General features: G+C 39.9%; 1 protein-coding gene across 1 annotated transcript in view; it reads right to left on the bottom strand.

Annotated features, from left to right (window-relative positions):
* LOC115284891 (N-terminal EF-hand calcium-binding protein 1) overlaps positions 1-8,848 on the bottom strand; it is a 46,429-nt gene extending 37,581 nt beyond the window's left edge. The window contains exon 1 of the mRNA XM_029931348.1: positions 8,735-8,848. Within this exon, the coding sequence (XP_029787208.1) occupies positions 8,735-8,769 (35 nt within the window). The 5' untranslated portion in view covers positions 8,770-8,848. The remainder of the gene's footprint in view (positions 1-8,734) is intronic.
* Between the last annotated feature and the right edge of the window lie 7,671 nt (positions 8,849-16,519).

The raw sequence follows: 16,519 nt of genomic DNA, 5'->3' as shown, positions 1-16,519 counted from the left end.
TTTCAGTCTTCTTTACGGCAGAGTAATATTCTACCCAACACATTCTTTATCCCATTCATCTATCGAAGGACACTTGATAGATGTCCTTATTTTGCCTATTGCAAGTAATACTGCAATAATCTTGTGCAGCTGTGTATACATCCTCTTGAGTTAGTGTTTTTATATTTCTTGGGTAAATGCCCAGGAGTGGAACTACTGCATCATACGGAAAATCTATTTTTAATTTTTTGAGAAACTTCTGTATTATTTTCCACAGTGGTTGCACCAATTTGTGTTTTTTTTTCATTTTAAATTTTTTTAATGTTTTTTATTTATTTTTGAGAGACAGAGGGAGACAGTGTGAGCAGGGGAGGGTCAGAGAGAGAGGAAGATACAGAATCCGAAGCAGGCTCCAGGCTCTGAGCTAGCTGTCAGCACAGAGCCTGACGTGGGGCTCGAACCCACGAACAGTGAGATCATGACCTGAGCCGAAGCCGGAAGCTGGACGCTTAACCAACTGAGCCACCCAGGCGCCCCCAATTTGTGTTTCTATGAACAGGGCACATGGGTTCCTTTTTTGCCACATTCTTGCCAACATTCATTTTTTGTGTTTTTTTACATTAAAAATTATTTTTAATTTACTATTTATATTTAATTTTACAAAGAGAGAGAGCAGGGGAGAGAAGCGGGGAGGAGGGGTGCGTGGAGAGACACAGAGAGAGAATCTTAAGCAGGCTCCACACTCAGCATGGACCCTAACATTGGCTCAATCCCATTACCCTGGGATCACATCATGAGCTGAAATCAAGAGTTGGATACTCAACTGATGGAGTCACCCAGGCACTCCTCTTGTGTTTTTTGTTTTAGCCATTATGACAGGAAGGAGGTGATATCTCGCTATAGTTTTGATTTGCATTTTCCTGATGGCTCGTGAGTTGAGCATCTTTTCACATGTGTCTTGGCCATCTATGTCTTCTTTGGAGGAATATCTCTTCATGTCTTCTGTCCATTTTTTATTTTTTTAAATATTTATTTATTTTTGAGAGAGAGAGAGAGACAGACAGAGCATGAGCAGGGGAGGGTCAGAGAGAGAGGGAGACACAGAATCCAAAGCAGGCTGCAGGCTCTGAGCTAGCTGTCAGCACAAAGCCTGATGCGGGGCTTGAAGCTGTGAACTGTGAGATCATGACCCGAGCCCAAGTTGGATGCTGAACCAACTGAGCCTCCCAGGTGTCCTAATCTTCTGTCCATTTTTAATTGGATTATTTAGTCTTTTGTTGAGTTGTATATATTCTTTATATTCTTAATATATTTTAGATATTAACCCTTTATCAAATATATATCTTGCAAATATCTTCTGCCATTTGATAGGCGGTCTTTTGTTTTGTTGATTCCCTTTGCTGTGTAGAAGCTTCTTATTTGGATATAGTCCAATAGTTTATTTTTGCTTTTGTTTCTACTGCCTTAAAAGACATATCTAGAAAAATCTTGCTATAGCCAATGTCAGAGAAATTACTGCCTGTGCTCTCTTCTAGGATTTTTATGGTTTTAGGTCTCATATTTAGGTACTTAATCCATTTTCAGTTTATTTTTATGTAAGGTGTAAGAAAGTGGCTCAGTTTTCCCAGTACCATTTGTTGAAGACATTTTTCCCCAAAGCATATTCTTGTCTCCTTTGTCATTGATTGAGTATACAATCATGGGTTTATTCTGGGCTTTCTATTCTGCTCCACTGCTCTATGTGTCTATTTCTGTGCCAACACCATACTGTTTTGATTACTACAGCTTTGAATTGTATCTTGAAATCTGGAGTGCTGATACCTCCAGTTTTGTTCTTCTTCAAGATTATTTTTGCTGTTCAGAGTCTTTTGTGGTTCCATATAAATTTTAGGATTGTTTGTTGTAGTTCTGTGAAAGACGCTGTTGGCATTTGATAAGAAGTGCATTAAATCTGTAGATTGCTTTGGGTTGTATGAGCATTTAAAAAATATTTCTCCCAATTCACGAGCATGGAATGTCTTTCCATTTCTTTGCGTCATCTTTAATTCTTTCATCAATGTTTTATGAGTGCAGTTCTTTCCCTTCCTTTGTTAAGTTTATTCCTTGGGTTTTTTATTATTTCTGGTGCAAATTTAAATGGGATTATTTTCTAAATTTCTTTCTGCTACTTCCTTATTAGTATATAGAAATTCGATGAATTTCTGTATGTTGATTTTGTCTCCTGTTATTTTATTGAATTCATTTATCAGTTCTAGTAGTTTTTTGGGTGGAGTCTTTAGGGTTTTATATATGTAATATATCATGTGCAAAGAGTGAAAGTTTTACTTCTTCCTTACCAATTTGGCTGCCTTTTATTTTCTCCTTCTTCTTCCTCTTCCTCCTCCTCCTCCTCCTCTTCTTCTTCTTCTTCTTCTTTTTTTTTTTTTTTTGTCTGATTGTCTGAATCCTGTGGCTAGGATTTGCAGTAGTATATTGAATGAAAAAGGTGACAGTGGACATCCTTGTCTTGTTCCTGACCTCAAGGGAAAAGCTCTCAGGTTTTCACCAGTGAGTATGATGTTGGCTGTGGGTTTTTACACGTGGTCTGTACTATGTTGAGGTAAGTTCTTTCTAAACTTACTTTATTGAGGGTCTTTATCATGAACAGATATGGCACTTTGTGCCTGAACTGTGCTCACATTAATCCGCAAGGCACTCTCCCTGTGTTGTCTACTGAGTGGCTTTTGTTGGTGGGCAGGGCCTGCAGTCAGACTAGATGTCTGACCCCAGCCCACCTCTGAGGCCAGAGTGGAGCTGGTATGTGTGGTGACCTTTCCCCCTCCCCACGGCAGAAGTAGCTTTGGATCTGCACTGGCCACTGTGCTGGCTGCTTACACAGTGCCACACTTGTAGCACTGCTTCAGACTCCTTCTAAGTTGGGTTGAAGCAGACCGGTCTGCAGAAGAACATGGGTGCTGGGCATGCTCTTGACAAGCTAGGTGAAGAGTGCTTATGCTGATTCCTAAAGATGTCCATATATCTACTCTGTTTGGGAGGGAAATGAGGCTTGCCAACTCCTTTTTTCCTGGAGAAGTCTCGCAAAGAGCCCTTCTCCTCCAGCACACATTTTGAGATTAGTAAATAAATCTCCTTCCCATGTACTCCCTGCAGTTTTCAAACTGCTTCTTCTTTGCCATATCTCAGCAGGGATGTTTGTTTTGCTGTTGCTTTGAGGGCCATCCAGATCTTTAAAATTCTAGGTGGTAAGCCCCGCTAATTCAAAGAACTCACAAAGTTGAGCCACTCTGGTTTTCAAATATAAATGTTACAGGGGTCCATCTTCCCTGTGTGTGTCCCTTGTGTCTGCTTGGTGCAGGGTCTTCTCTTCTCCTTCTCCATGCTGTGGCGTCCCTCCCCACTACAAACAGTCTAGTGGGTCTATTTGGTTCAGGACTGTATCTCCACCCTTCCTACCACTTTCAATGTGGCCTCTTCTTTACATTTAGCTGGGGAAAGTCTGTTCTGCCAGTCTTCTGATCATTTTCTTATTTACCCACTTATACTTTTGGGGGTGTTATTTAGGTGTGTCCATGGGACTATGTGAACCTAGGATCCTTCTACTCTGAGATCTTTCCCAGAAGACGGAGTAAAGAATTCTAGGTTGCAGATCATTTTCTTTTCAAATTTTGAAAAGGCTGTGTCATTGCATTCTAGCTTTCAGTGCCATTATTTAAAAAATCTAGTGTTTTATTCATCCTCTGTATTTGACCTCGTTTTTGGTATGGAAGATTTTAGACACTTCTCTTTGTCTATGGTATTCTGAAATGGCATAATGGCATGCCTTGGTGTCAGATTTTACAATTCATTGTAATGGGCTCCTAGTCTGTTCTATCAACCTGGAAACATATGTCCTTGTTCTGAGAATTATTTCTTAGAGAATTTCTTTTTCTCTTTCTGGAATTACTACTTTTCAAATATTAGATCTCTTGGACTACCCTATGGCTTTTTTTTTTCCCCACCTCTGTGAAAATGTCATCACACTGTTATCTCCAAATCTTGCTCACAGGTTCTTATATCTGCAATCATAATTTCCAAGAGCTCTTTGTGTGCTTTGAATACTATTATTTTTTAAGTGGCATCCTTTCCTTTATTCATAAATGCAATATTTTCACTGCTTTCTGAGAGTGTTGATGATTTGGGGGGGAGGGTAGTTTTCTTCTGCTCTCTGGATTGTATCTGTTTCAGCCAAGTTTCTTTTTGTGTTTGATTTGTTCTCTTGTTTGTCCCTGCCTATTTCAGAGGAAAGAAACAGATCATTTAAGAGGGAGAGAGGGAGGGAGGGAGGTGGCCATTGCCAACTCACAGCATCCACTGTAGAATGGCCTGGCTTGGCCTATTCATCATGGGCACCATCTCTTGTTACCTTTAAGTCTTTCTCTTGGACTGAGAAAAGCCAGAGAAGCCTCCTCCAACTACAGTGTATAAGCCCGCTGTCAGTGCTCTGAGTGGGTTTCAAAACTCACCATTCAGTAAGGGGACTTGCACTTAATGCCTCATGTTTTAGTAGCACGTCCTGCCCCCCTGCTGCGCTAGGTGTACATCCGCTCACCGTCTCCAGAAAGAACATGTCTAGGCTTCCTGGGTGGGGTCTCAGCAATATGTCAGCCCTGCCTTCATCCCACTGCACACGGGGAAGCCAGTCCCTGAGCCTGTCTGAGGCTCTGGGACGCCAATTACACTGCAGCTTGGCTTCTACATTGTCTATGTTTCATCTTTCTCAGAGCTTCCACATCAGTCATTTTCTACAAGATGCATTTTCTTTTCATATTCCAAGCTTCTATCCCTTTGGTTCAGCTATCTTTATCTTTGTAGGTTTATGACTTCCTTGTGTCCAGGCACTGTTAACCCTTTTTTAAAAAGTTTAGGGAGAAAGGAAAAGAAATCATGTTTACTCTCCCATCTTTAACTAGACCATCCTGTGGAAAGTCAACTTTCTATCAATTTCAGTGGTCACAAGAATAGGTGAAGAGATGAGTTCTTCCCTATGTTCACGCTGAGGGAATACAAACTGTCTGAGCTTTTATAATTCCCTATAAGCAAAATTAAAGGCTTCCCTGACTTCTATAATAGCCAACCATCAAAAGAAGAAAAATAACTTTCAAACCTAGAAGGAAATCAGTCATTTCTCTGGATAAAGAAGAACTTAGGAAAATAGAGTAAGTTTTCAGATTCCATTATAAAAATTAAATTCACATATAATTAAACTCTGTTCCCAGAAATCTGGTTTGTGAGGAATGGAGGTTTATATAAGAGGACAGAAGCCTCTAGAGGAAAACCTCAGTATAACATAATGATTATTCTTGTCACTGGCTATTAGGTACTTTTGGAAGACATGGAATTAAAGTGGCTCCCATTCACCAGGATGCCAAGGCAGATACAAAGAGTGTCGTAGAACACCATCTGAAAATCTCACCTCTGTGGCATTCCAGCTGTATGCATCCCTTCTCTCTGAAATTGCCATTTTCACATGAATAGACACAGAGATTCTGCCCAACATTGCATGTCTAACTCATTACTTCAGGATGACTGATGCAGTGTGATTCCTCCCTGGGGTGATAACTAGACTAGAGGCCTTCTCAAAATTTGCTATATTCCAAAGAGGTTTTGTATCCCTAGGTTTCACAAATATTAAGCCTCAAAGTAATACTGATATTTAAGGGGAAGCAAATTATTATAACTCTGGGCTTTTTAATGCTCTCTGCAGGATACAACTGTTGACTATGCAGGGCATCATGGAGCCTTCCTTTATGTTACCAAAAACTGATGAGTTTTGAGGTACATTGATTTGACCTCTCCTCTCTGACCTAGCTCTAACTCTTTCCAAATCTTTACTATATAGTATTATGAGACTATAATATTCCTTAAAACTTGGGGCACCTGGGTGGCTCAGTCACCTAAGCATATGACTTCAGTTCAGGTCATAATCTCGAGATTTGTGAGTTCTAGCCCTGTGTCAGGCTCTGTGCTGATAGGTCAGAGCCTGGAGGCTGCTTCAGATTCTGTCTTCCTCTCTCTCTGCCCCTCCCCCACCTGTGCTCTGTGTCTGTCTCAAAAATAAATAAAAACATTAAAAAATTTTAAAACTTGTTTCCATTATATTTCTCTTCATTTACAACCACCAAGACAATCTCTGATCATATGAAATTTAAATGCGGCTGTCTAGCTCTAAGACCTTCCTTAGCCTTACGTGCCTGGTAGGTTACTTTCACTGACCCAGGTCCTCATTCCCTGCTTTTTTACATAGTTCCCTTTACTTGGGATCCCCTTTCATTCATTCGGCTTCATATATTTAGCATGTAGTCGTGCCAGGTAGAGGGAAACATGGCAGAGCCCTGTTATTTAGAAACTCCAAGTCTAACAGGAGAGATCAGTAAAGGACTGGGTTTGTAGGTACAGCTAAGTAGAGGGTACTAGAGGGTACTGAGGAAGTAAGTAGTGGTGGAGCAGGAGGCATAATGTCCTATTTGGAGAGCAGTGAAGGGTTCCAAGAGCAAGTGCTGTCCAAGCAGTGACCAGGCAAATGGGGAAGCGCCAGCCAGAAGAAGACGGTACTATGGGGTGGGTGTGAAGACCTCCAGGGAGAATGTTCTCTGCCATTAAATCTGCCCTAAAGATCCCCTTCAAGTCTTGTAATCTCCGAGGCTTATATACTGGTCTCTTGTTTAATATCATAGGAAAAGGAGAGCCATCTTTCTTGTCCTGTTTTTTCCCCATCGATGGGGGCCCCTGGGGTTCTCCTTGCTTTGGTTTCTAGTGGCCAGGATTGGAAGATGAAGGTAGGGAGAGGGACATAGGACTTTTAAGCATGAGCATAATTCACACTCTTCCATCAGGGTCACCAGAGATTTCAAGTTGGATTTATGGGCACAAACTCATCGTGGATGGAAACTAGTTTTTCATTTGCTTTTTACTTTATTTTTGTTCACTGAAAACCACTCTAGGAGGAGTATTATGGATTTGGGGTGGGAGGTGAGCACCTCTGGGTACCTTAATCAAATACCCACACAATAGCCCTCCCCAGATTTACATCAGACCTGTAACAGTTCTTATTCTTCCAAGCTGTGTTTGACCTAGAAACCTATAAATAAAATATCAATTAGTCCTCTAATGTCTTCTATGTTCTTTAAGTTCTACATCATCACATTCTTTCTCACAGCTGCAGCTGTTGGTAGCTTTCACAGGGGGTCAAGGCTAGCCTCCGGTCTGACACCGAAAGCAGCTGTTCATTATGTATTCACTATATAGTGGTGAATGTAGAACTCAAGCTTGCAGGAGATGACTATAGACAAAACCCAAACTGCAGGGGAAGAAGGGAAGTGGAGCACTTTTGCAGGCCTCTTCTCAGGGGCTAATAATGGATTCTAAAAAGGGAGAATCTATTATGTGTCAAGAAAATCTAAACACAACAAAGAAACCAATGTCATTTTCCTGTTTGGAACATGAAATCAGTATCATTGTGTTGCACGGTACTCTGTTATCCTCTGCTCAAACCTGAGGGGCCGGCTTGCTGCTTCTCTACAGCTATAGGTTATACCTGCCGTTTGAGACGGACTCACTCAATGCAGGAGAAATGAGTTTATAATGTGAAAATGCTCCACAGATCCACTGAAGAGTGGACACCCATGTTCATCAGCTGCACAAGCTCATTAGATAGGAGATTAGAGGCTTTTTTGTTAGAATTTGGTGGTGCTCACTCATTTTGACATTGTAAACACATGGTTGAAAATTTGACTGTTTCTCTCAGATGTCCTAATAATTATGTATCCATTAATTTGTTTAGAAAAATTGGCCCTACTGAGTAGTCTATTATCATCAGGCTATTCAAAAAAGCTACTGTGTAGTTCTCCCTCCCTAACTTAAAATGCAAAAAGTTAGATGGTCACATGTATACGTTTGAAGTAACACATGCAACACTGTGTTGCATAAGCATGAGTTTTGCCAAGCCTTCTCCAGTCTGCAAGGTATAAACAACGGTAGCTCAAGAAAGTACCAACTGTTGGTTGGAATAATTTTGATGTCTGCCTTACACATTTCTAATTCAGGTTTCTCTTTAGCGTTAGCACCTTTATTTATATAGCTTTTATAATCTCATTACTTATCTTCTCTGTCATATTACTTGGTGGTCTTGAATTCTGAAAACTTTTCCTACCATCTCTTTTCTCTATTTCCTTAACTACAAAGGCTGATTCTATTCCCAAGTCCCCAGGTACATCCAAGTTCATTTGGCCTCTTAGTCTATTTTCTATCACTTCCACGTTTTCACATAATACTCATTTGCAAGATGAGCCCAAATATGGTCAGGGAATTCCATGAAATTGTCTTTCCTCTCTCTCCATATTTAACCTTTTACTCTTCCTAAATCCTTGGCAAGCTACTTCCCCTTCTGTATGGTATGTACCACTTTGCATCTTGCATCATGGTTTCACTCTTCATGTCTTATTTACATGTTAGATGTTAGCCTCCTAAAGAGTCAGGACTTTGTAAAATGTATCTTTACCTTATTACAGTATCTTTTACAGGTTTCTCCATCTATTAAATTCTCAATTTAAATTTGTTGAATAAATGACGGATAAGGCAAGCACCCAATGGAGGGTCCTGTCATTCTACTTAAATTTACTAATTCTCATTTTTAGTTTTCACTAGTTTAAGCATGAACGCCCCTCAACTGGTATTTCACAGTAAGTAACAAGACAGTATATGAAAATATTCAACTTGCCTTTCTTGACGGGTTTGCTCCTCCGTAGTTTCCATGGCACATTCCAGAGAATTCTGGAGAGACTGCAGCTGATTCAAGGTCTCCTTCAATAAAAATCGAGTTACAAACTGTTCCAAGTTGGAGGCCTCTTGGTAGTCCTAAAGATGACCAAGCAAAGACCGTTACACATATGAGAGGGAAAAATACCCCGGAATGGTTTTCCCCCATGTAGCCAGCAGCCTCAGATTAGTCCTGAGGAAGAGAGACACACTGGCCCTGGAGGCTGGGATGCAGCTCTAGTCGCCCACCAGGAGGTGAATATAAGTAAGAGCTGCAGAGACAACAGGAAAGTCTAGCTCATCTGCCATTGCACTTGCATCAATATAAGGAAAAAGGACAAAACAGACAGAATTATGGAACAGACCTATGTAGGAAAGGAAAAGAATATTCTCTGGGGGGAAAAAAAGGTTGGGATGTGATTAACTCAGTTTGTTCTGTGCTTCATTTAAGTAATGGCCATGCCATCGTGTATTTTCTCCATTATCAACTAAATGAAGTCACGTTTCAGCAATTGGCTTAGTTCCCTCTTGATGTATTTATTATGCCTGATCTGTATTATACTGAAGCCAAAGGAAATTATGTGTAGTTATCCCCAAATTCAGAAAATGTTAGGCATGGAATATTTAAACAGTTTGCTAAATCTGCTTACGTGCCTCCCTCAGGAACATACCTGAAGCGCATTTGTATCTAAACGTCACAGAAGCACCGTTCCTTCAAACAGCCCCCAATCTACCCAGAGATCATTGCACGCGGAATAGCTACACTTGCCAAGTTCAGCTTTGGGAGACAGGTGGGCTTGCATGGTGCTACCTGCTGTTCTTGTCTTCTACAAGCTCAGGGAGAACCAAGAAAGGAAAGAAAATCAGATTGGCATGGAATAAAAATGCCAGAGCCACTCTGTCGTATCATGAGACCTGCCAACTAAACCTGATTTTCTAGAGCACTGGGTGGGAATAAGTGCAAGTTCAGCTAAGAAACAGATTTATCTAGCTCTGTCCATAAACAATTTTTTCACGGTTGAAAACATAAAACTGAAAAAAGTGACCATGACAAGATAATGCCAGAAGTCATGATGTGCTGGGATGTCTCGTGTCACATTTGGAAACTCAGAAAAACCAAAATGTAGTTATTTAATCTCTCTGGGTCTCAGTTTTCACATTTGAAAATCAGACTATAACTCAGGGATACATTCCAACTCAAAACAGTCCGTGTTTCCATCAATTGTAAATTACGAAATATTCGATTGTGGCTTCCTGATGGGTATTATTTTGGAAATTTTTTTTCTGATAGCAGAACTACCTAATACCATAGATATCTTCATTTTGTTCCTTTTTGAAATCATAAAATGCTTCAATTATCAGTTTCTTTTTAAGTGCATTCTTGTAGGTAAACACAGGAAATTGTCTTATCTACCATATCCACTGATCTGATTTGAAACTTAAAAATTTTCATGCCTTTAAACTCCACTTAAGAAATTAACCATAAACCACATTACATGCTTATAATAACCTAAGAGTTTCTGTGAGTTAATTCAAGGTAAAAACACACCACATATTTAGTTTATCAAACAGCTTGTTAGTGAGTAGCAATAAAAACTTCAAAAAATTGAGGTGCTTGGGTGGCTCAGTCAGTTAAGTGTCTGACTTTGGCTCAAGTCATGATCTCAGGGTTTGTGGGCTCAAGCCCCGCATTGGGCTCTCTGCTGACAAGTCAGAGCCTGGATCCTGCTTCAGAATCTGTGTCTCCCTCTCTTTCTGCCTCTCCCCCACTCATGCTCTGTTTCTCTTTGTCTCAATAAAAAATAAACAAAAAAATTTTTTTTAACTCCACAAAAATTATTTCTCAATGTGTTTTTTTTTTAACGGAGAAAAACCTTCTTTTGAGATAAAAATGTGATAGGAAAAAAAGCATGTGCTTGATTCTTTCCCCATGGTCATTTCCATTTTGTGAAAGCATTTAAAAAAAATAAAATTTATTAAAACATGTTTATAAGTAAAACAAAATTTATTAAAATGCCAAGACAATGTAATGGTGTAGTCAGAGATTATGCCGATTATATTTGCATCTCTGTATACACCACGACTAATCCAGAGCAAGCTATAAAGTCTTATACCTATTTGTAGACAGCCTGGAAGGTGAAAAAAGCATACACTTACTAAGCAATGCATTATCATGTTAGTCTTGCTTTTTCCTCATTTAAATGTTAAGTATTTGTCATGTCAGAATAATAGAACTAATCGCATATCATTGCAATCATATTTTAGCTTCATAGACTCAAAAGTCACACCTTATACTCTGTGTGCCTCATGGTACCCACACCAGATATTCACCAATATTTGATGTAGAGAAGCTCCTAAGTCTAAAAATTTATTGCATTAGCTACTGTGGTCTTCCTATGTTACGATTTTGGTGATGCTGGAGTTCAATACTTAAGAACAGTCAAAATCCAACAACTGGCTATTCCACGGCAGCAAATTAAGAAGTGATATTTTATACTGAGACATCCATCCCTCTCTGATGAGAGTTTGCTATCCTACTAGTGACTCTTCAGATAACATTAAGAGACGGCACAACCAGCTAGTACACTGTGAATAGCTGATGCCTTGACATTGAAATGGGTGGCAGGTGGGTTTAAGGCTTTAGGGGATTCACGTCTTTGAGTCAATACAAAGATTGGCCGCTATGTGCTACCACCCCTGGATCATAAGGAGAAAAAAGAGCTTGTTTTCTAATATTCTTATTTATTCTTCCAGACTCTACTCATGGCGCCATCTTGGTAGAGCCTTTCCTTTCCTTGAACTACCACTTTGCTTCATGGGATTCGGCACACGTCCTTTCCCGTCTATGTTCCCAGCCAGAGGAATTGACTAACGTACAATTTATCATTGTATATTAAAATCTGCTATTTACTTACCTCCCATATCCTAGGCTAGTGCTTTGAAGGCAGGAAATAAGGGATGCCTGGGTGGCTCAATCGGTTGAGCTTTTGACTTTTGATTTTGGCTTGGGTCATGACCTTATGGTTCATGGAACTGAGCCCCAGGTCGGCCTCTGCAGGGACAGCATGGATCCTGCTTGGATTCTCTCTCCCTCTCTCTGTCCCTCCCCCACTTGTGCTCGTGCTCTCTCAAAATAAATAAATAAATAAATATATATATATATATAGAAAAATCCATAAAGGCAAGAAATATATCTTATAATCATCTCTGCCTCCATAATACCAAAGCAAAGCCCTGCTCATAGCAAGGTGTTTATGTTTAAAGGGTATGTGAGCAACCGGACGCTACCTGCAGATTCAGGCACTAGAAGGCATATCTGGGTGTCAGAAACTATTCTCCCTCCCTCCCCGGACCCCCACCCCCCCGGCACTGGCTGCCTCCCCTGCTTCTCGCCCTTGCCAGTGGCAGACACTGCTGTCCAGCCTGCCTGATCGTGTGGGCTCTGCAATACATGGAAATAAAGCTTTGTTCTCAACAGACTGTCCTCATTTCATTTTCTGGACCATTTGTTAGTCTTCTTTCCTTCCCTTCATCTGAATCCCAAGGTTTAGGACTGCAGAGCCGGGTGGCATGGATTCAATCTCCCTTTCCTTCTCTGGGATGTGCAGCAGATGTTCCCTTGGAAGGCGGTGGCAAAAGCAGATGGAAAATTAAATAGATAACAAGCTGGAAAATGTCAAAGCCCGGCCCTCTTTATTCTCAACAGACGTGTTGGTTGTGCAGATAGAAAAAGGGGTCTTTGCGTGCTGAACTCCCTGGAGACTAATATGTTGGCTTAAGACACATACTCCTTTGGGCAAAACCCAGGATTCAAGAGGCTGGCAGAAAGAACATCCACTCGTCTCCCAAAGCAGCAAAACACATACAGATGGCACCTGATATCCAGATTCTGCCGCTTTTTTCAAAACCAGTTTAGTCCTTTATGTCTCTTAGAAAGGTTACAGGCAAATGAAGGTTAATAATATGTTTCTCAGATCCCAATACTGTTTATTCGTGTCATTGAGAATTGTCATTGAAATTAAGGAAACTGTTAATACATTAGCATTAATATTTCTGTTTGTGCCTTTGGAAAACCACTCTGTAAACATCTCAATCTGCCTATTTTATTTTTTTTTTTTGTATGGAGCTGTATGTATCCTGTTCAAGATAAAACTCCAGCATTGGAAGCACAGCCCTTTAAAATCAGGTTTCTTAGGGCACTGCCTGTGCATTTTAATTGTCAGATCATTTCTCAGAAAGCAAGCTCTTGCCCATCCGGGTGATGGAAGAGTAGAGACCCCGGCTATTCACCCACCATGAATCATCTGAGTTAATTAGGAAAATCAGAGTATCAATCTTCCCTGTTTGTATTTGCCCTACTTGAAAATTAATCAGGTCTGTGACATGCAGCCTCAATGTCTTCTTGCTTATAAGATCAGATACTATCGGATTTAGCAGGAGGTCAGGCTTCTGACCGCCTTTTGATCTAAGCCCCTGCAGCCATCATGTTCTGGTGTGAGGCGGCTGTGCCGGCTTCTGTAACAGGAAAAAACGTCACTTTTACAAAGATAAGGTTATCTTTTTTTCTTTTTCTTCTGTTCTCCAAACTGTTACTATTTAAAAAATAGTAACTGGGGGCGCCTGTGTGGCTCAGTTGGTTGGGCGTCTGACTTCAGCCTAGGTCGTGATCTCATCATTCTCGAGTTCAAGCCCCGTGTCGGGCTCTATGTGTGGAGCTAGAGTGTATTATGCCAAGTAAAATAAATCAATCAGAGAAAGACAATTACCATGTGATTTTACTCATATCTGGAATTTAAGAAACAAAACAGATGAAGCTAAGAGAAGCGGATAAAACACAGAGGCAAGCAAGCCGTAAGAGACTGTTAACAACAGGGGACAAACAGAGAGGAGTGAGTGGATGGGGGAAATGGGTGATTGACGTGTGTTAAGAAGGGCACTTGTGATGGGCAATGCGTGTTAGATGTAAGTGATGAATCAGGAAATTCTACTCCAGAAGCCAATGCTAACATGTTAACTAAACCTGAATTTAAATAAAATCTTAGAAGGAAAAAAACCACAAAAGCTAACCAACAAACAAAACAAAATGTGAAGTTCACTTGCAAAAGATATTAAAAAGTGGTTCTATTCTTGATTTATTTCTCATCAAGGATAGAACAGGGGACCCAACTTCTTGCATTCATCTTTATAACCTCTGCATTCTTTAAGCCATATCCTCTTCCAGATCATTTCATTTTCCAGAACCTCTTCAAAATTCCATCTCAGTCTCTAATCTGATTTTATTTCCTTTTCCTCTTTTCTCTCCTAGATCTTCGTATGTACATTGGTGAAGATTTCTTCCCTTCTCCTCAAGCCACTATAATACTGGTTCTATTTACCTGGACTGATTTCCTTATTCTACAAGTAGAAAAACAAGAAAAACAACAACAGGAGGATTGATGGCCATGTTGGTGGCATAGCTTTTGAAACTCCTGGAATCCACTCATAAAGACAGAGCAAACAGATAAAACCACCACCACCGACAAAAAAGCCACCGACAACAAATACAACAAAGCTAGATTTGGAAGTATTATCATGAAACTCAAATTATAAGTGTGTAAAAGTAAAACCACTGACAGACAAAAAAATCTGCAATGCCTGGGGTCACTGGATACATAGGAAGAAAACAAGGGAAGTAATGGGACATACGACAGACCTGAGGACAAAAGAATCTAATACAGCCAACAAATATTCACTAGAAAGTATGATTAGCTAACTTGAGAACATTAGCTAAACCCAGAAAGAGTTTTACCCAAAAGTGGATAAACATAAATATCCCAGTAAAGCCTACAGGGGCTAGAACTGTAGAGGACCTGTGAACTCTTAAAATCAACTAGCTAATACTGTGAGCCAGGAGGGCCCCACACTGAAAGGAAACTGTGGGAAGTCACATCAAAGCTGAGCAGGACAAGGTCACAGCGATAAAGAAAAGAAGATACACTTAAAAGTAGGGGAGAGTAACAGAGCCAGGAACTCTCAGAGGGAAAGTTACTAAATTTTTTCTATACGACAAGATAGTCTCTGACCAGGGAGCTCTGTGAAGCCGGAAAAAGTATTATTAACATAAGCGTCTTAAAAAGTCAGGAAAATTAGTATTTTTTTAAAGTTGGCTGCAGAAAATTATTAAGGTTAAATTTTATATATTGTACTATAAGAAAATGGGAATTAAAGAGCAGAACACAATTACTGCAGACAATGAAAGCACACCAGAAAGACAAAGTTCACAAAACACATCAAAAGTGTAACCAAGCATTTTAAAATGAGAGAAGAATGGAGAAAAGAAACTGAAGAAATGAAAGAACAACATGAGTCAGAGTTAGAGTAGCTCAGAAACAAGGTGACAAAATTCAGAAAAGAATTAGAAGAAAATTATTTCAGAAAGGAAGTCTAAATTAGATGGAACACAAGAACACAGAAACATAACATATAATACTTTAATACATAAAAATGAAATGGAGGCAGTCTTTAAAAATCAAAAAGAAATAAGGAAAAGCAGAAAGATTGGAGACAAAATAACAAATACTAAAGACAAAACTCAACACACTAGAATAGAGTTCTTAAAGAAGTACAGAAACCACTAAAGGAATAGTGCCAATACTAGAATCTATAATTCAAGAATGCTTTCTTTAAATGTTTGTTTAATCTGAGAGAGAGCAAGCACGAGTGGGGGAGGGGCAGAGGAAGAGGGAGAGAGAATCCCAAGCAGGCCCTCCACTGTCAGAACAGAGCCTGACTCGGGGCTTGATGTGACTGCGAGATTATGAGCTGACCTGATGTCGAGAGTTAGATGCTTAACTGACTGAGTCACCCAGGTGCCCCAGGAATGTTTTTCTAAAATATAAAGACTTGAAATTAGATATTCAAAGTGTGAAAGGTGAAATACAATGAAGCCATGGCTGTCAAGGGTTTTAGCAAGAGACTTTTTTTTTTTTTTATTTATTTTGAGAGACAGAGACGGTGCAAGTAGGGGAGAGTCAGAGAGAGAGAGATACAGAATATGAAGCAGGCTCCATGCTAGCTGTCAGCATAGAGCCCGATGCGGGGCTCAAACCCACCGACCCTGAGATCATGACCTCAGCCAAAGCCAGACGCTTAACCGACTGAGCCACACAGGTGCCCCTGTCAAGGGTTTTAAAGTGGAGCCAGAAGATCATTAAGGAGGTGAGCCTTATGCACACCATCTCACAGGTGGAACCATGAACTTTGAACTGGGCCAAACCACAGATAATCAAATATTCTGCAAGAACACCTATAACTTGCGATAGTATGAGACTTTTGCTTAGTGATAGCCTTAGCAACTAATTATGTTTAGATAAGATTAGTTTTCTGTCCCCAACATCAATCAAAATTCTTTGTAAACAACTTATAAGGGCATTCTCATTTTGTCATTAAAAATCCCTGACTTTTGCTCCCTAGTGGGACACTATTTAGATTGATACCCAAATCTGTGTACCCCAAATGGCAATTATTTTTCCCAAATAAATGCTTTTGCTTATTAATTCTTGCCTCTTGAGAATTTCAGATTGACCAAAGCACACCATATACCTAAGAATATCAACTCAGAACAAACATCAAGGCATAGTTCTGTAAAATTACTGGGCTTTAAAAGACAAAGAAATAAAATTCTTTGTGCAATTAGACATAAAGAGCAAATGACTTATGGGGTAAAAAAAAAAAAAAAACACAACTGGATTATAATGAGACTTTCCAA

Source organism: Suricata suricatta, unplaced genomic scaffold, assembly GCF_006229205.1.
Source record: "Suricata suricatta isolate VVHF042 unplaced genomic scaffold, meerkat_22Aug2017_6uvM2_HiC HiC_scaffold_25, whole genome shotgun sequence".
NCBI classification, from domain to species: Eukaryota; Metazoa; Chordata; class Mammalia; order Carnivora; family Herpestidae; genus Suricata; species Suricata suricatta.
The sequence above is the reverse complement of the archived record's forward strand: the minus strand, read 5'-3'. Positions and strand labels throughout refer to the sequence as shown.